This window comes from Pimephales promelas, chromosome 2 (assembly GCF_988280905.1).
Source record: "Pimephales promelas chromosome 2, fPimPro1.hap1.1, whole genome shotgun sequence".
In the NCBI taxonomy this organism is placed as follows: Eukaryota; Metazoa; Chordata; class Actinopteri; order Cypriniformes; family Leuciscidae; genus Pimephales; species Pimephales promelas.
In genome coordinates this window covers 6713458-6734222 of record NC_142770.1, presented here as the reverse complement: position 1 = coordinate 6734222, position 20765 = coordinate 6713458, and the positions used below count along the sequence as shown (strand labels likewise).

The 20765-nt window shown below is 37.0% G+C and overlaps 2 protein-coding genes across 2 annotated transcripts in view; one reads left to right on the top strand and one right to left on the bottom strand.

Annotated features, from left to right (window-relative positions):
* cenpp (centromere protein P) overlaps positions 1 to 6232 on the bottom strand; it is a 56739-nt gene extending 50507 nt beyond the window's left edge. Inside the window, exons 1-5 of the mRNA XM_039691066.2 lie at positions 6124 to 6232; positions 5415 to 5555; positions 5063 to 5220; positions 4840 to 4928; positions 3567 to 3655 (exon numbers count right to left, since the gene is read on the bottom strand). Of these exons, the coding sequence (XP_039547000.2) occupies positions 3567 to 3655; positions 4840 to 4928; positions 5063 to 5220; positions 5415 to 5539 (461 nt within the window). The 5' untranslated portion in view covers positions 5540 to 5555; positions 6124 to 6232. The remainder of the gene's footprint in view (positions 1 to 3566; positions 3656 to 4839; positions 4929 to 5062; positions 5221 to 5414; positions 5556 to 6123) is intronic.
* Positions 6233 to 6411: 179 nt separating this feature from the next.
* Positions 6412 to 15302, top strand: nol8 (nucleolar protein 8). Its single transcript, XM_089133886.1, has 17 exons — positions 6412 to 6500; positions 6868 to 7015; positions 7111 to 7173; positions 7263 to 7341; positions 8058 to 8208; positions 8306 to 8376; positions 8871 to 10635; positions 11608 to 11772; positions 11852 to 11968; positions 12052 to 12142; positions 12223 to 12352; positions 12436 to 12519; positions 13157 to 13449; positions 13667 to 13802; positions 14009 to 14070; positions 14298 to 14380; positions 15082 to 15302. Exons 2-17 carry the CDS (start codon positions 6895 to 6897, stop codon positions 15139 to 15141), a joined length of 3471 nt encoding a protein of 1156 aa, XP_088990012.1. The 5' UTR covers positions 6412 to 6500; positions 6868 to 6894; the 3' UTR covers positions 15142 to 15302.
* The last annotated feature ends 5463 nt before the right edge of the window (positions 15303 to 20765 follow it).

Sequence of the window (20765 nt, the reverse complement as noted above, 5' to 3'; positions counted from 1 at the left end):
GACAGACTCTCAGACCAGACAATATGATCCAGATGTACATTTAGCGACCAGGAAGCTGGCTGCACTTTAGAAAAAGGACCCAAACAAACCGCCGCCAAAACAGCAGCATTACTTCAAACTGTAATTTGTCATCTCAGCCAAAAACAAATTAAATAAAAAATCTTGTGACCAAGTGGAACGACTGTACACTCTTAGAAGAAAAGGTTCTATATAGAACCTTAAAAGGTTCTATCAGCGCTACGTATTTGGAACCCCTTAAAGGTTCTATTCACTCTTAAAAAAGGGTTCCTCTGGGTTTCTATATAGAACCCTGGGGTTCCATACTTGGCCAATAGAACCTTTTACAAAAAAAAATGGTTCTATATAGAACCATTTTGAAGTTTCATATATGAAGCGGGGGATGGAACCATTTCTGGTTCTAAATAGAACCATTTCTTCTAAGAGTGTAGGAGATCCCATAGTCATGCCTTTACAAAACAAAACTCTGAAATGGACTCAAATTCATTGGTAATTCAAATGTTTAAGTGTAATGCATTTTTATCAAATCATATTGGGGTCTAAGTTGTAACCAGATGGTTGTTGATTTTGTTTTGTTGAAAGGGTTTAAATGAACAACTACCAAGTAGCATGAACCTACAGATAAGACCACTAAACCTCGGCTCTCTTTTCGAGTATTTTGGAGGTATGCCGTACAACACATAATCTTAAAAACTTAACCTTTTAATTATCCCAGCTGTATTCTCTGTGAAAGTCTGGATACATCAACATCAAATGGTGTTACTTTAATGGTAGAAGACAGAACTGTACCTCGGACCACAGTGATGTTTAACACTAAAAAACCAGCAACAGGTAAATCAACTACAACTATCACTTTCCAGACTGATCTCATGAAGTAGCGTGTGTATGCCACGCCAATTCGTATATCCATTTTTGACGTGCTATCAAGACGCATAATCGCCTTTCAGCGTGTTTATGAACGCCGTTGACTTAACGTTATATAAATATATGACTTACCTCAACCCCGTCCCTAAACCTAACCGTCACTGGGGTTAATGGCATTTATGACTGGAGATTTGACTGCGTGTACCGCGCGGGATGACGCGGACGTTAATGGCGTAGACATACACACATACACGCGGATACACGCAGATAGCTCAAAATGCGTAGAGATAACACGCCATCTGACTCGAAAGTGGCGTGTATGTTTACGCAAAAGTCATGATGTCATGTTGCACTTTCAGGTCTTTGGTGGTGTTGTCAGTACAGACTGTCCTGTCTCACACAGTTCAGGGGTGGTCCACATGTTCACTTATTACAGTACACACACTGGGGTGCTGCTGGCAGTCATTGACATGCTGGTGCCATTTGCTGACAGTTTAATGAGGGTGACATGTTACGGACCGTCAACACAGCACTTTTAAACATTAAATCCACACATCATTATGTTGGGTGCAGCGTTCTTCTGAACTCAAATGACTGAATCATTATAGCACCGGCAGAATAGCCGACTACAGTTTAGTAAGAGAGATTACTCCACCAGCATAAAAACTAATCCTGCCTTGAAGCTGCCATGTAGGAACTTTACCACAAAAATAGAACAAAACAAATGAAACAGAACAGAATAAAATTTAATCCCATAATGGAAGAAAGATGCAGACTCCACACCTACGGACCATGCACACGGCTAATGACCAGAGACGTTTATTTGTTAATTTGGTCTGGACCACGTATGCTGCAAGTATAACAAAAAACCCTCAAACACATAAACAATCCTATTTTGTCTAACGATGGAATGTCTAATTCTTATCTAATAAAATTTAAATATTTTGCTCGAATGCTGCCTCATATGTAAGATTCTCAAGAGTACGGGACCACACCTGATCCTGCAACACTTGTCAATCAGTCCTAAATGAGAAAATCAGATTTCTGTGGTAACTGTAACGTGTTAACAACGGCTGGTCAGTGTTAACTCAGCATCCGGCTAATGAATGAGCCACCTGGACACATTTATTTCCCTTGTATGGAGTTTTGTTTGGATTTGTATCTTTTTACAACACTAACATAAAGCAGAACGCTCTTCTGTGATGTCTGGGAATTCACTTGTCTGATGTTTACTTACACTGTAGGTTTTATGTTGTGTAACCTATTATGCAACTTGGATTTTCTCCAAATGGGATTTCTGTTGATTCAATCATGCAAACAAGCAAGATCCAACATTGTGTGAATGTGAAGGGTAAAAATTATCCATGGAATCCGCTTACCTTTAAAAACAAATGTTAAAAATAATTACATTAAGTAAAATACAAAACACACCAAAGATATTAAAGACACAATATGTAGGTTTCGCCGCTAGAGGATTGCTTATTAAAGGCAATAACAAAAGCGTAGCGTGATCTTCACCTCAACAGCCGATTTAAGTTTTATTAACTTTACAAAGGTATGAAGCGGGGCGGGGCAGAGGTCCGTGGGAGCGGAACGAGGCCAGTGGAACGAATGCTATTGAGACACCAGAGCGACACACTGGTCTCGAGTCAAGTCCAATGAGGAGCCCCAGAGCTTTAATTATGCTTATACGCCATTGTCGCTCCTTTAGTTTACTTGTTTTGCGTTTATTTTATGATTAAAGTTACGTTTAACGTTTGCTGGTTCCCGCTTCCTTTTTCCCTGAACCTGAAATTCACATTATTTTATTTCACTCTCATAAAACTGCTGAATTTCTACTCATGCAGTCACTTTATTTGAAAAATTTAATTTGTGAGGTAACAGCGCTGTTTTACTAATCATACTAAAAACGATTGTTGAAAATTACCGTAAAACTTTAAATAATAGCCGGGTCCCAAATAGACACCTGTCTCTTTTACACGCCTGATGTGACTGCAGGTCTGGGTAAATAAAAGCCGGTCTCAAATAGAAGCCAGGTCTTTTTTTTTTTAAGTTTTGGTTTGTATTTATTCTTCTAAAACCCATCAGATCGTCCGCTTTTTGGCGGTCGCCAAAGCAAATTTTTGTCCCGCCAAAGCCTTTTTTGATCGATGAGTGATGTAGAATAGAGACTGTCACGCTTGATAGGGCACATAACGAGCAGAGAGCGCGTGCCGGGCGCGCTCGCGCACTCTCACATCTTCAAACAACACGAACGCTGTCTTGCTCTCTCTCCCTCGCGCATTTTAATCAAAACCAATTGACACAATACTAAAAAGTCGGAAGACCGCAGTTTCACAAGGAGAATTTGGAGATTTTTAGAGATTAGAGACTAGCTTACACTCAATGAACAACATCTCAACACTAAATTATAAAGGCCTGTCTCATATAGGCGTCTGTCTCAAATACAAGCCGGTGTAGTGTAGACGATTTGGGAAAATAAAAGCCTGGGCTATTATTTGAAGTTTTACAGTGTGTTACATTACTCTACTTGTTGAACACTGCAGTAATCTGGATCAATATGATGTCACTGACAGGTGAAGCAATTACATAAGCCGTTACACTGGTTAAAAATGCGCATATTTTAATCCCAAAATCATACATACATATTGTGTCTTTAAGTATTTACTAATAAACCACTTTACCTGGACACAAACGCAGAGAAATCTTTAAATTCAACACCATCCACGACAATATTGAGCTCTGTAACTCTCCTGAGAAGAGCATCATCCTCCTGTAAAAAATATACTTAGAGTTAAACAAGATCATAAATAATCTCTTTAGCCTTCACTAGGTCTGCATTTACGCATTTACCTGTCATGAGACTGAAGGCTTTTGGGATTTCTGTGACTCTCTCCCGGAAAATCATTTTTGTTGTGAAGACTGTAACAATAATCTGCTTTCACATCTTTTTATGCTTTAAACAACGGGTCAAGTTTGTTCTCCACTATTCTCATGGTAAGGATGAAATTTAAATAAAACTTAAATTTTACTGAGACTCATATTCAGATGTTCAAACACAAATAAAACCACCATCTTCAGAGACACATCTTGATCTTGGATCTTCCCACAGGCTGCCAGTTTAAAATCACAATTTTTAAGAGTGCCATCAATCACCAACCAACAATTCTGTTGTAAATGATTTAATGCACCAGTGTAAATGTTTGCTCCAAGGAGGTGCGTCAAAGAGATGTATTTATGCTTGTAATGAAGATTTCAGAGAAGCAAGCAAGAAGAACTAATAAAACCGAGTCTAATCCATAAGAGACATTTTAAGACCTACATAAATCTCTGATGTTGAAATAAAAGTCATGGTCAAAATGGAGGCAAGCTGCCCTCTAGTGTTGAGTAAAAGAAAATATACAGACTTCCTCACTGGTTGTAATAATCTAAGCATTAAGTGAATGGAGTTTGTTTGTAGGTGTTATGTGTGAATCTCAGTACTTTTCTAATTTTACACGTTTTCGGAAGAAAAATGTAATGGTGCTTGCCAATTCAAAACGTTATGATGCTGATCACTTCCCTCACTTCTCAACAAGCCAGATGATTTGAGGCATCATACAGACATATGAAATACTTATGATTAAGGGTTACCTTTAAAATTAAGTATGAGGTTTAGGAAGCACCACTAATATTTAGAGAATAATACCAAATAGTAACTGATCTACAGCATATTAATATGTACTTTGAAAGTGTTATGGCCAGAGCCTTGTTGCAAAAAAAAAAACAACCCAAAAATATTTAACAAATTATCACTAAGGATTTTCAAATGGATGCAGGGCTGTACATGCCTCAGGTCCTAAAGTATGCAATCTTTATTCACTCATCTGACCGGAGGATTTCAAATATACTGCTTTGTGAAGAGTTATTCATTTTGTGTGCATTTTGCGTGCATAAATACTTGTGATTTCTTTGTACCTGAATCTCAATCACAGCCAGTTCAACCTGGAACAACAGTACACTGCAGTGACCTGCAAGTCTGAGCTGCTGAACAAGTTTTCTTTCACCTGAAGAGACAACAGAAGATAATAACACTTAATTTCTTTTTTTATAAATTAAAATACTATAATTGTTATAAATTATTTTGTATTTACAAGCAAAATTTCTAAATATGCCTACAGGTCTGACAAGTTAATCTCACTTTTGTGTAACGTCTTCACAAAACACTCATTGAGAGCAATCCCGTTTATTTCCGTCTGTCGTCTGAGGTCTTTCTCCAAGTCTCGGACTTCCGTGTGGAGTTTTGAAAGGGCGCGTTTATGTGCTCCTTCACCTCCTCTTTCCTCAAAGATAGACTTTCTGAAAGAGAAAAAAAGTGTTGAAACTTCAATGTAATTAATTTAGTGAACTAAAATCTTCAAGTGAACCATTTTCAGTGAGGTTCTCCTACAAAGATTTCACAACCAAGGCAGACGGGGGTTGTTCATTTTTTGTCCATTTAACAGATTATGCTGCTATATGACACCAAACAAAATCCAAAGAAAGGTGCTAACAGTTCTTCTTGTAGTCGATCTCCATGCTGTATGAAAATGGACCGTAAAGTCTCCTCCTGTTCAGCCTCCAGCATTTCAATTTCCTGTTGGAGCATCTGGATCTCTTCCTCATATTTCTGCTCCATGATCTTCCTCAATCAACTAAGAAGTAATTTATGAAAATACATAGAGAGAAAGACAGAGTAATTACATGATATATACACAATAACGTCATAATTTATATAATAACATTATGTAAACATTTGCATGCCACTAGTTTTATTATGATACAAAGGTTATAATTAATCAGCTTAAGACACGAACCTTGAAATTTAACTTATCTAATTAATATTAATAACATATTTCAACAAAATATGTAACGTTAACATACGGAAAGTAAGTTAATTTCACAGCAGTTCAAGTCAAAAACGCTTTTATTTAACGTTAATTAACATTACAAACGGACAAATGATCCTGCAGCTATCTCTATGTTTATTATAAACATTTGTATAGTTTCATCGATGTTTAGTTGTATATCAAATGACAGGAGCTCGATTTGACCATAAAACATAACGTTAATCATCAATCAGAAGAGATTTCACTGACGTAACGTTAATAATAACATAAAAAGTTATGGTACAAATCTGTTTGTTGTGCCTTATATGGACTTAATACCTCATGTAGCACTTATATCAATCTTACAACCAAATGTTTAAAGGAATAAGCTTACTTTAATATTCTCCTGAAGGTAAACAGCTCGACTTTCTGACGGATTCAACTATATCCCGCGTCAACGCGGAACATACCAAATGGAAACTGGATGGGTAAACCCTATGGGTAAACCATGTCCAAAAACAGCTTAAAACATTTGCATGTTCATCTAAATAGCATTATTATGAGGTCACTTTGTTATAAACCCATTTATTACTGAGTATAGTTCACGTTTGGATATGAAAAATTGGACATTTGTCTAATAATGATAATCTTGTGATAAATGGAACTTTCCATTCCATTTTCAAACGGAACTAAAGAAGACGCGTCCATGGTGTCACAGCGGAACAGTTACAGTGTAACATCAGCATGTACATGTGAATCTTTGGCATGATCGTAAGTGTGTTTTGAGTTTACATGAATAATATATTCTACCTTGGGGAATAGTTTAGGAACTCTTTAACTATGTATGTTAAAATATGGCATTGGGGAAATTAAGATCATACAGTTTGCACTTCTCTAATAATCATACGTCCATGTGTCAAATGTTTTTAAACATAATTTACATAATTTGTATTTTTTTTTTCAATGCAGTTCAAATATTTTCTTTTTATAGAAAAATTAAATCTGCTTACGTTTGTGTACAAGGCTTACACTGTACATTTTACACAGATATACATTAGTTCTACATTAGTATCTTTTGAAGTCTGTCTGGGATGGAGACTTCTGTATGTTTAGTTATGTGTGTTTTGATGATATACAGAAGGCTTTGGTTTCGTGACATCTGGCCATGAAGCGATTGTACATTGGAGGTCTCGGCCACACTGTGTCGGAGAAGGACCTCAAAGACAGATTTGGCAAATTTGGGGATGTGTCAGATGTGGAAATTATCAGAAGGAAAGATGAGCAAGGTAGGAAATCTGATGAAAACCAAATTAACTTTTTTTTTACATTCACTGGGTACCCATTCCATATTATTCTGAAATTGTGCTTAATCTGTTTGCAGGATCTCCTCTGAAAACATTTGGCTACATCAACATAAACATCACAGATGCTGAATACAAAAGATGTACATGCATTTATTTAACGTTAAATTTTACTTAAAGAGTGTTGCTGTGTCATGCAGTAATTCAATCTGCGCATTTGTTTTTTATACAGGTATGGGTGTCTTAAATAAATCCACATGGAAAGGTGGAACTTTGCTCATTCAGCTGGCAAAGGAAAGTTTTCTACATACGTAAGTATGCATGTGTTTGTGTACATTTTGCTATGTTATATATTTGTGAATTGCTATACACTGCCCAGCTGTTTGGATTTAAATATGCAGATGCTTAAGAGTCTGTGATTGGATCATTATTGCAGTTTCTGGCATGTTATATATTTGGCAACAGCTCTTTTAACTATACTTGATGGAGTGTGTAGCTTTTAATTTCTTAAACAACCATGTTGGAAGACGCATCATGGCCGTATTCCTGGATGACAATGTCAAGATGGCATCAGGCTCAATTTGTGAAAGAATGGTTGAGAGGGAGCATGAAGAATCACTTTCACACATGAATTGAGTCTAGACCTTAAATTCATTGAACATCTTTGGGATGTGCTGAAGGAGACTTTACAGAGTGCTTGACTCTTGCATTGTATCGGATGCACCTCTTGATGGAAATAACATCACAACATTTAAGTGTGGAATCAGGTGTCATTTCATGTGTGAAAGTGATTCTTCACGCTCCCTTCAAACCATTCTTTCACAATTTGAGCCTGATAAATCTTGACATTGTCTCCCTGGAATATGGCTATGATGTGTCTTACATGGTTGTTTAAGAAATGAAAAGCTATACACTCCATCACTTAGGGTTGTAAGAACTGATCCCAAACATAAAATATGCTTTAAACATAGTAATCAGTGCAATAATGATCCAATCATAGACTTTAAATCTACATTTTCTTTGTCAGACTTGCTGAAGAACGACAGCAAATGGTTGAAAAGACCAATACCCCAAAGATCATCCCTCAGGAGAAATTAGTAGACTCACTTAAAGCAGCCGGTGTTGAAAATTTCCACATGAAAGCTGCTGTTCCAGGGACGGAAATCCCTGGGCATAAGGTCTGTGTCCATAATTTTCTTTAGCTAGGAACATTCGTTAAGTTGAAATGGCCCCATGCTGATTTAACATTGGTTTTGTGTTTCTCCACTCCTCCAGGATTGGGTTGTGAGTAAATTTGGGAGGGTCCTTCCTGTCCTGAATCTCAAATGTAAAGGAAAAAGCAAAATATCCTTTGTGTTACTGTTCTATTGGTAGATTGGAATTGCAAGATTTACTAAGATTTTTAGATATGCTTGGATGTGTAGAAGTGCCCTTTTGCTTGTTTCTTGTTTTTCAAGTCAAGTCAAGTCACATTTATTTATATAGCGCTTTTCACAATACAGATTGTATCAAAGCAGCTTCACAGTGATAACATGAAAGTAGCACAACACAGATCAACAACATTGCTAAACACTAAATAACCCCAACTGAGCAAGCTCAAAGCAAGCCAAAAGCAAGGCGACAGTGGCAAGGAACCAAACTCCATCAGATTGGATGGAGAAAAAACCTTGGGAGAACCCAGGCTCTGTTTTTCTTGCTAAAAACTTATTTTAAAGTCAATAATCTATAGATAGCAACTGCAATTTCCAAGCTACAAAGTTGTAGATCTGGGATCATAATACAGAACAAAATGTCATGGTTTCCAAATAGTTCCTAATCTTCCCTTAACTCTTGAGTACATCTTCAAATATGATCCATCCAAACACTGCCATAACATCAAGAGACTGGAGACTGCCGACGACGTCACATCAGTGTCCAAGCTGACATGGGAGATGGAAGGTGGAGATGATGAAATCAGTAAGAAAAGGAGAGGAGAGTTTCCAAAGCAGAAACCGTGTCCCAAAAGACCTAAAGTAGACTTGAGTTCATTTCTTAGCAATGTGGCTCAGAGCAGTAGAAGTAATGTGGCTGCCATTGGAAACGAGAACAAAGCGGTGATCCAACAAAACGGACTGTCAGGAAAACAAAGACCTGTTGTTAAAAAGCCAGTTTGTGTTTTGAACAGTGATGCTGACTCTGAAGACGAAATCAGGATGTTGGTTTCTCAAGAACATTCGAGGAACCCAAAACAAACCTCTGCGGAGGATGACGATGACAACCTGGAAGTGGTGGGAGATGATTTTGCTGTTAAATCTAACACTTTTTGGGGCACAACGGAACAAGATGGCGAAAAATCGCTATTAACTACATCAAAAGATGATGAGGATTACGATTCAGCGGACACCGATGAAATACTAACCCAGAGAAAGACCCAAAAAACACAAGTTGGCCAAGAATCCCAAACAAAGTCCAGTAGAAACAAATCTTCGTCTGAATCTGACGGTGGTAGCGACGAGGTATCGGATGATGATGTTAGCATAGATTCTGAATATGAAGCCATGATGGGGAAATGCTGCCGCTTAGAGCTCTCCCTAGCGGATTTGGAGCAGCTAGCTAAAAACACAGAGGAGATTTCAGATGATGAAAGTGTAGAAGAACCCAAAGAAGAAATCAAGACCCCAAGCGCACCACTCAAAAGACGCGGTATTAACCCTGAAGATATTCTAGCTTCGCTTTTTAAAGGCTACACCCCTGAAAAAGAAAGTAAGAATCGGGTGACCAAGGGATCTCTTCCAGCTTTCATTGGAACAAAGGATCTCTTTGGAGGTCCAGAGCCCATCTTGAAAAGAGTTGCTCAGAGTATTGACTGTGAATCTCCTAAAAGACTCAAAGAAGACCATAATTTGAAAGAACGAAGCGTTTCAGAAGATACAAGTCAGAAACAGTCTTCAACCCGTCCATCTCAACAGAAGCTGTCCAATTTAACGGTACAATCAACCTCAAAGAAACTTGAAAACCAGTCATCAGAAGATGATTCTTCGAGTGAAGAATCGGAAACCAGTGAAGAAGGTGGCGAATGTGCTGAAGTCGTCACATCTCCAGCGACACAGTCGGTAGGTACCATCTCTGAAACCAAACTGAAGACTGTTAGCTCTAACTCAAACACCCCAATCAAACCCAAGAAGACAAAGCTCTCCAGATCTTCCAGTAGTGACTCAGAGAGCGGCGAGAGTGAAGATAGTTCTGAAGTCATCACTTCTAAAACGTCCTCAGTGACACAATCGATAAGAACCAATCCTAAAACCAAACTGAAGACTGTTAGCTCGAACTCAAACACCCCAATCAAACCCAAGAAGACAAAGCTCTCCAGATCTTCCAGTAGTGACTCTTCTAGTGAGGAATCGGAGACTAGTGATGATGAGGAGAAGTCCAGGCCTCAGCCAAAGGATTGCAAACCAGTCGATTCAAAGTTGAAAGTTGAGTCGCATTCAACAGTTCTTCACTCAACGGTCATAGACGCTCAGAAACAACAGAAGGACAACCAGAAACGTCTTGCGGCGCTGGAGCAACGACAGAAAGAGGCCGAACAGCAGAAGAAACTCATTCAGGGGGCTCTTTCCAGCGTGGTGAGTACAACTATTGTATAAAACTAGTCCATACAGCTTGTACTCTGTACTCTACACCGTCTGAATATGGTTTATATGAGGAAAAGGCTGAATTTTAAGGGATTCGCTATCCATCTATACGCCTTATTCACGGCTGCGCCATCTTTGATTTTTAGTCAGAATGAAAGCGAGGCTGTGAGGGATAGACATGCATCTCTTCAATGGGCTGTACTGTACTGTCATAAAACACTGGAAAAATATCTTTCCAAGAAATGTCAGTTGACAAAAAACTCCCGACAATGTAAGCTGTGGAAAATTGTAAGTAATCTAGCCGCTTTATTCAGCTTTTTACAGCGGATGCCATTGGAAACGCAGTAAGTCTATCCCTCACAGCCTCACTTTCATACCTGTCATGGCGCTGCTCTGAATAAGGTCTAAACCATATTGGTTATTGGTCTATTTTAGATTTATTTATTTCTCCGGCTCATGGATCTTTCCTGATACCAAATCTCCTCCTCTATTTTTCATGTTTCATAATGTACATTATAATGTTGGGATGTCTAAATTCACATGTAACCATTTAAAATGATTAATTTTAGTTTTTTAATTTCAGTCTTTTAATTTATTCACACAGTCTTTTAATTTATATTTATAGTGTAACTTTAATGTTGGCCATTTCTTTACATTATTCATAAATTAATTATACAGAAGAAAAAAGAGAATTCCTGCTCAGTATTAAAGCTTGCGAAACATAATAAATGTAAAAAAATATATATATATTTTTCGATTTTTCACATGAGCTGACAAACATTGTTTGACTGGAAAGTTGTGTGACAAAAACATAATAAATATTTTTTCATTTTGTCTTTAGCTTTTGTACTTTTTTGTTCATTGATTTCATACATTTTTGACTGGCCTGAATATTAATATTAATCTCTTTGAAAATCGAATTTTTCTTTTAGTGCCACTTGCTCTAACATGATCTTTTTTCAGGACAAAGTGGAAACGAACAAAGGCAAACACATTGTGTTTGATTCTGATGAAGAAGAGGACAAAACCACAAACAAAACAGAAGAACAACCAACAAGCCAGAAAAAAAGCCTTTTTGAGGACGATTCTGAACCCGATGATCAACAAGCGTCCACATCAAAAGAAAAGGCAAATATGGACCAAGATTGGAATTAGAAGTTGAACTCTTGAGTTGTTCTTTGTGTTTATTTTCATCATAATTCTACAGGAGAACAAAAAGCCAGGTTGCAACAAGCTGTTCAACAGTGACGATGAGGATGATGATGATGCTGAGGATGATGGTTTCCAGATAAAGCCTCAGTTTGAGGGCAAAGCTGGACAGAAGGTTTGGGTTAAGACTCTCGTTCAGGATGGAGATTTTGTTTAGTTTGTTTGAATTCTCATTCATCGTTCTTCATTCCTTTTCAGCTCATGAAGCTGCAGGCTAGATTCGGAACAGATTCGAGATTCCAGATCGATTCGAGATTTCTGGAAAGCGACGATGAGACTGAAGAAAAAGGTGATTTGTGATTCGTGATTTATTCCAGTCCGTTCTTGGACCTAAACGTGGTTCAACGGTTTCAATCTTTTAATCTTCAGATGCTGCGGCTCCAGAAAAAGATGCAGAAAAGCAACTTCTTGAAGAGAAAAAGAAAAGTCTAGACATCCTCCAGAGCATTTTAAACACAAGCATACAGCCGCAAAACACCAAAAAGACCAAGACATTCAAGTATGACTTTGTATTCAGATGTTCTTTTCGCACACATCATGTTTTATAAAAAATATATTTATGTATCTTGTTTGTTTTTGCAGAGATGTTTCGAGTCTGCATTACGACCCAACACAAGAGGAACACGCCGCTTTTGAATCCAAGATCGAGCAGCCGAAGAAAGAAAGGTATTATATTATAAACTTTTAGTTAACTTTGCTCCTCATGCCGTCATTTAAAGGAGTAGTTCACTTTAAAAAAAAAACTTTTGCTGATAATTTACTCACCCCCATGTCATCCAAGATGTCCATGTCTTTCTTTCTTCAGTCGAAAAGAAATTAAGGTTTTTGATGAAAACATTCCAGGATTTTCTCCATATAATGAACTTCATTGGGAACCAAACGATTCAAGGTCCAAATAAGAGTTTCAGTGCAAACTGTTCAAAAGGGCTTTAAACGACACCAGACTATGAATAAGGGTCTTATCAAGCGAAACGATCGCTCATTTAAAAAATAAATAAAAAAGTTTAAGTTTTATAAGCCCAAATTTTCGAGTCATGACTCAAAGGGTCATCGTCTGGTGTCGTTTAAAGCCCTTTGAAGCTGCACTGAAACTGTCTTTTGGACCTTGAACCGTTTGGTTCCCATTGAAGTCCATTATATGGAGAAAATCCTGGAATGTTTTCATCAAAAACCTCAATTTCTTTTCGACTGAAGAAAGAAAGACGTGGACATCTTGGATGACATTGGGGTGAGTAAATTATCAGCAAAAGTTTTTTTTAAAGTGAACTACTCCTTTAACATTTGCGTTTTTGGTGTCGTACAGCAAAGCGGCAAGACGAAAGAAACGCGAAGAGGCTGAAAAACTCCCTGAGGTGTCTAAGGACATTTACTTTGAGGTGGCGGCGGATTTGAAGGAGGTCTTCGGGATGCCCAAAGAAAACCAGGTCGAGAGGGAGACGGTTTCATGGGACAAAGAGGCAGAAGAGACTGAAGATATAATGACGCCAATGGAAGTTTCCTTCCCTTCTAATGTTGAAGTCTATGAAGACACATCAGGCGGATTCAAGTTCTCCTTCTTTGGCGAGGACGGCGCTGCGGAGACGACCACTAAGACAGGTGCATTGATCATTTACATACAATTCATCTCGTTTTATTAGAGATAGATCATTGGATATTGGTTGTCGCCATTGGTTTATCAACCGTTTTCATTCAGGATTGGTGTTTGTGTTTATTTATGCAGCTTATTTTAGTGTTATGAAATTACTTTTACACTATACCACATTTAACAGTTCTATGTTCAAGTATAAATTGACTGTGTTTTTTGGCCAATCAGACGAGTACAAAATAGAGACGTTAAAAGGAGCCAAGTTCTCTTGGCAAGTGGACCCTCGTTTCCAGGACAGCAGTTCAGACGAGGAAGGCGTGGACGAGGTTGAGGAGGACCAATCCGCTTCCAGCAAAATCACAGAGTAATTATATTATCATTTAACATTTTAAACTATTTGTAGATCTTTTCAAATATGTGCCTTGTAGAACTACAAAATTAAATGAAGTACAAATAAAGAAGATCTCACTCTCTTTAGCTTTTTTTGTTTGTTTGATTACAGTATATTTATATAACAGAACATCAATATTTTCAATGAAAGTGTTGAACTTTGATTTATATTTTGTGCAGGGAACCAACACCATTAAAAAAGAGGTTTTTCTTTTTCTATCAAGATGACGAACGGTTAAAAGGTGAGATTTAAACAGTTTTTCTTTATTAAAGGGTCCTGACAACTTAAGATGTTCATGATTAATTAAAGATTTTCACTAACAAACTATAACAGCAGCATATTTGATGGATTATTCATGTGTGTGTGGGTAAATTAAAAAGGGTTTTATGTTGTTGTTTTTTTAAATCGATGTACCTTTTGTGGCTTTAAAATGATCTGCATATGAAACTTTCTTTATTTTTTTATCAGAGGGGCCGGGAATGTTCTGTAGAAGCGGAAAACTTGGAGACCAGAGGGAAGCCTGGGAAGAGAAGAGGACGTCACTCAGAGATGTATGTGATTTATGTGGAAGAAAAATGGATAATATACAATATTAATTTCATTTCAAAGAAAGCTAAATGCGTCCTTGTTAAGTAAAATGTAAATGCACATGTATATGACATTAAAATGCATTTGAATATAGTATATACATTATTATTATTAATAATATGTGCATATTATTAAAATGCAGCATTTTATGCGCAGTCTCTTGGCTTGAAACAGATTGTGGACTCCTAGTTTACCATATGTTAAAATGGTTGTTTGTAGAGCCCGACCGATAAAGGATTTTGAAGGCCGATACCGATACAAATATTTTTGGGTTTTAAAATCCGATATTCCGATATATCGGCCGATTATTATTTTTTTATTAAATATTGTTGGATTTCACACACGTGTAAAAGAAAAGCTAACTTTTCTGCACAAGATACGTTTGATACTTTTTCACTATGTCTAAATGTTCACTCCTCGCAACGTATAACTTACATTTTCAATATAACAGGCCTAGGAGAGATGATTGAAGCATGTTTCGTCCGTTTTTATTTTATTTTTTAAATATTCATTTATCGGCCATTATAACTGCCGATACCGATATTATGGAAAATGCCTAATATCGTCCGATAATATCGTCCGGCCGATATATCGGTCTGGCTCTAGTTGTTTGACATTTGAAAGTACAGATATTTGTTGATCAGTTTGTATTTCCCACCAACAGGAGTGTCGCAAGAAACACAGAGATGCCAAAAGACGCCAGAGGCCGTCGCTGAAGACCTGAACAATTCTTACAGAAAACTGGTTTTCAGAGACATTGTTGCACCCATTCATATTCTGTTTAATAGCTGTAATTTATTCTTCAAAATAACAGCATCTAATGCATATTCCCTTTGTATGATTGAAACATGTTTTCGATTGAATAAATGTTGGTTTGTACCACTAGAGGGTGGTGTGATGATACTTTCATGACTAGTACAGCAGGCCTCAGTGTTTGTTTTCATTCCTCACTCACTTTCTCCAAACCACACAATCAGCCCACAGAGTGTTTTTGTCCAAAAACTTTTGTGCTTTTTATGTATGCCTGTGCCACAAGATCATTCAGTACGCTCTGCCCAGAAGATCATACAAATGTTTTATGAAATAATAGGAAAATGTGTGTTTGTATGTGTGAATGTGAATGAGAAAACTCTTCGGCCTTGAGTAATGATAGTGATATTTGACCTCTATCGTTATCTGCAGACTCAAGCAGTTTCCATTAACTTCTGCAAAGGGGCCTTTAAGATTTCTTTATTTGATGAAAGGATTCTTTAATTGTAATAATTTGGCTTAAAAATTGCATATGTGTACAAGTAATATATGTATATAACTATAGGTTTTGTAAATTGACACTTTTTTCAGTTTGTAATCACTTTTTTGTTGTTGCTCTTATTAGCAGTTAATTTAAATTAGAATAGTGTTTGTGGGTGAATTATAGCCTGTCACACTTTAGTTACACAAGTTCAGGTCATTTGGCACTGGAAGGGGTTTAACGTCAGCCTGTGCGAAGGCCAATAATGAAACGTTCAAGTGCAAACATCTCACACTGTTATTTCCGTGTACTGATGAAACGCTATAAATCTAGAGGAACCGTTTGGCTTTGTCCAGCTAGTGTGTGTTCACAAAAAGCATTGTTCCATTGACTTAGTGTTTGATTGACAGTGGTTTTGATCTCTATAGGCATTGCGGCACATCCGTATGTGTGAACTATAGACATGAACAGTGTGTTCAGTGCATAAACAGGACGCTGTGGTTTCCAATTTCACTGTGACATCACAGCTGGTGCGTATAGCTCAAGAAGGAATGGAGCAGCTGTTCTGCAGTGACATAAGTCCCCTGAAACTGCCATTTTGTTTTGCTAAAGAACTTATATGTCCTTTTTTTTTGGCCATTTATCTTTATAACACGTATTAACTTGGGGACTTTCTAGAGAAAATAAAGTGATACTGTCATGACGCCAAGATGTTTTGGTAACACTTTGCAAAAAGCTTTCTCGTTATTATCATTAGTTAAAAAACTAAGACTGAGTAATACTTAGAAAAATTAACCGTGGTTTTATTGTATTAACAATGTTTTTTTTTTTTTGGCAGACTGTTTGCGATTTGTTTATCCACACTTTTACTACAAATACCATGGTTAAACTATGGTTAGTGAACTACAATAACCATGTTTTTTTTTGTTTTTTTGGGGGAGGGGGGGGGGGTTATTTGTAGTTAAACCATGGTTAATTTTTGTATTATTAATCTTAGTTAATAGTAATCTCAATTTACTAACATTTTAAGATCCAGAGTTTATTACCTCCCAGATAGCAAACTGACATTGAATCAACGTGGAAATATGACAACGTTGATCTGACATAGTTTTGCTCATCGAATTAACGTTGAACCAACGTCAGACGCGTCATTCTTTCAAAACTAACGGAAAATCAACTTGAAATCAACGCATTGTTTCAACGTTATGAAAGCAAACCAATTTTCGATTTTCATTTAGCTTTGAAGAATGCCGCGTCTGACGTTGGTTCAACGTTAATTCGATGAGCAAAATCAACGTTGTTTCAATGTCATGAGAGACGTCGTTTCCACGTTGATTCAATGTCAGTTTGCTGTCTGGGCTATTATTATCAACAGTTAATAAATGCTAAAAAATAAACTGCTCATTGTTATTTTATGTTAGTTAATGCATTAACCAACAGTTAATGTTAGCAAATGGGAGCTGTGTAAAATGTTACTGTTTTTTAGCATGTTGTTATTTGCTAAGATGTTGAATGTGCTAGTTAGAATGTCGCCAGTGTGTTTAAAAAGAGCCCACAAAAGTCTTTGTTTTTCTGGAGTGTAATTATTTCTTGATTTCATTCTTCAATGTATGTTTGTGGTAATATTTTGTGACCCGTTATAAAGTAGCACATCTCCTCGACAAAACACTCGATCATAAGTGACTGTGTGAAAATATAAGGTTCTTGATTTGCTATATGATTCTGTGGAGATTGTCAAGTTCTTAGTGTCACATGTATGATCCTCTGATTAGCTTTTTGGTTTCTGTGTCCTTTAAAGCAGCAGTAGCGAATAGATGGATTTCTAAAGAGCTAGCAAAATACAGTTCAAAATCATTCTCCAATGACATCAGGCTGTAAAACTTTTTTTTTTTTTTGGTTCTATATTTTTAAGATCTGATCTCACATTTACAATCCCAGGCACTTTGGGTTGCTACTAATGCTAATAGTGAATGAAGGTGTGTTAAACCAACAACTGTTAGCCTATTCATTCTCAACATTAATTCATCACAGTCAAGTTTTGAAAGTCTCTTTCTTGTTTTCGCACCAGCTAACTTAACTGTTAGAAAAGATTAGCAAGCTGTTTGACTTCTATGAATGAATGTTGGAGGTTTTTATTACAAAGGGAGGCTTATTTCTGAGTGGGAAGGAACCAGAATGTGTGATGGTTTGAAATATTTACACTTTACTTTGTAAATTCCAATCATAGTGCGAATAACTTCCACAGTTACAGTGCGCTAGCCAGCTCAAAAAGACAGTCATGTGACTAGCATGCGCCTGACTAGAATAACAGCCCTTCCCCCAAATGACACATATGCCTGCAAGAGTAAACTGAGAGGTTCTATGCATACATTGAGCTGATTTGGACTTTGTTTTATATAAAAAGACAATTAAGTAGATGTCTGAATTTCTTGCAGGTAAAACCCCTCAAATGTTAGCTTTAGCCTTGCTGGAATGAAAGTATTGATGTTAGCAGCAACAGATGCTATTGCGCAAGACTTTGCAATGATCCCCCATGCATTTACTCTGAGAAAAAAAACTCTGTACTTTTCCATACTTTAAGGTCTTGTGTGTTTCCCCCCCCCCCCCAAATTCCTCAAATCCCACCCCGTACTGCCCACCAACTTCTCAAAGAGGACTTGTTTGGATCTATAACTATTACTGGTCACAACCAGTGTAGGGGCTCGGATAACATCAGCGTCTTCCATGATAGGATGGGGCTAATATCTTCAACGGCCATTTCAAAGGCTACTCTCTCTCTGATTGGCTGTTGCTGTGGCTAATCACGTTAGTGTGTGACAGCAAGAATGTACACAGAGTCTGTTTTTGCTCTGAGAGAAATCAAAATCTCTCTCTCTCTTAACCCTCCTCAGTTTTTACACAAACCGTTTTGGCACAAAAATGAAATATGGGGGGAAATGTTTAAAAAGAGGGAAAGTGGATGGTGTCGACTCGCACTAAAATTAGCATTCCAATATGCTTGTTGCAGCAAGCTGAGGTTTATTTACTCAAGGGCTTATAGTTAGTTAAGGGGTGTGTCCCTGTGCGGTGGGACTTGTTGCACACTAACAGAAAAGCTGAAAATGTTAGTTTAACACTTCAGTCGTTGGTTATGTGGGTGGAAAACTTTTAGTGTACACGTTCTAATCAGCTGGTTTGTGAGCATTTAAAATGCACTTACATTTATGCCAATTTACTGTGCAGACACCACATTAATTTTTACTCTTTTGTCTGACTTTAAAAAATTGCTATGATCATCATAAAAAATCCTGTGGAAGAAATTACAGATGAGTCATTTAGAAAATGCCTAAATAACCACACAAACACCTATAGTGTAACTAACAGTAATGTGCACTACAATTATATATAGATATGGTTTAGAGTAAATCAAACTAAATTTGAGAACCAATGCTTCCTTAAATACTGTCTATAGGAAAACACCTGAAAATATTGAGGATTCACCTAACATCCCGTTCATGCCGTCAGATTGTTTCCTTGGAATCACTCCGTTCATTTATAGAAGTGAGAATCACAATATCCATAAAATGACGTCAACTGTAACTGCAGCTGGGTAGAAATCATCAGAGGGAGAATCCAAAATGGCAGCGTTGCCTTCAAGGCACTGTTACTGATTGACTGTTAAAGTCATTGTTTCGGTAACCAAAATAAAATAAAAATTAGGGCTGTCAAACGATTAATCGCGATTAATCGCATCCAAAATAAAAGTTTGTGTTTACATAATATATGTGGGTGCACTGTGTATAATTATTTTCTATATATATAAATACACACACATGCATGTATATTTATATACATAATATTTATATTTATATTTATATACATGAAAATATTTCTTAAATATATACAAGCATATGTGTGTATTTATATATATATAATAATTATACACAGTGCACCCACATATATTATGTAAACACAAACTTTTATTTTGGATGCAATTAAACGCGACTAATCGTTTGACAGCCCTAATAAAAATTCTATTAAAATTAAATAAAAGGAAAAAATTTAGCTTAAAGAAAATTTAAAATGTTGCCTTGGCAACTGACTGAAATAAATTAGGAGTTTGGTAAATATTACTAAAACTGAAATTAAAAAAGTTATAAAGTGGCAAACACATTCATCAAATTTACTAAAATTAAAATGGAAATATTAAAGTAAAAGCTTATTCAAAGAAATACAACCCAGATCCAGTTATTATGAAGGAATTTTCCGTATTGATTTCACAGACTGTGTTTTATCGCTATATTGATTGACGCAGTCGCATTGCACTGGGTTTTAAGGTTGAAGGAAATGTCCATAAAGTACTAGGTGATAATTTTCTGACAGGACATTTTTCCACAGATTTTTTTTTTTTTTTTTGGGAGTGTATAAATAATGCATCAGAAATAACACTCCAGTTGTAATGTATAAAAGCATATGTTGACATATTTTATCATCCTAAACCATTACTCTAATATTTAAGAGAGGATGCCCAAAGGTCAACAATTTCTTCATCTTTGACAATGAAAAAGCGCATTTTCCTTTCAAGAGCTACTGCATTTTGACAAAAACAGTCCCGTTGATCAAACCCAGGCTGACAGAGACGGATCATCTGCATGAAACAGGGCAGTTCGTGGTGCATGATTTGCTCTATATTGGATGTAGGAGGCCCTTTATTGTTAGAGACGTCTGTGGAGGAGAGGATATAGAGGGAAAGGGAGGGGGCGTAAAACATGAAGTGCAGCCTTTGGGCCTGTTAGGAGATTAAGCTACGTGAGAGAGGAAGAGAGCTAGTCAGCGGGAGGGAGAGAGTCGATTGGGATTGAGTGTTCTCTTATATAATTATCTCGCTGAATAATCCTGCTCGCAGTGTCTTTAGCAGCGGGGGAAGGGAATGGTCTCACATTCACACAGTCTGTGGGTCGTGCCTTCACCTTATCTGCTGTTTGCTCAATGCTGCTTTTGTTGCTATTTTAGAAAATCAGATCTTGGGTTACGTTGCGTGGTTGTTATTGAGCTAAATTTACAGCTACATACATGTATTTGACAGGCACTTCTATCTTAGTGTGACCACAGTGCATTCGAGATACATTTTTAGCAGT

What these genes read in the sequence shown, in the direction of transcription:
- nol8 (XM_089133886.1), top strand. Translation starts at nt 6,895, where the DNA reads ATGAAGCGATTGTACATTGGAGGTCTCGGCCACACTGTGTCGGAGAAG. An exon ending in TGTAAAGGAAAAAGCAAAAT is followed by an intron (nt 8,377 to 8,870) that starts ATCCTTTGTGTT and finishes TCTTGAGTACAT; the next exon opens with CTTCAAATATGATCCATCCA. An exon ending in AGATGACGAACGGTTAAAAG is followed by an intron (nt 14,071 to 14,297) that starts GTGAGATTTAAA and finishes TTTTTTTATCAG; the next exon opens with AGGGGCCGGGAATGTTCTGT.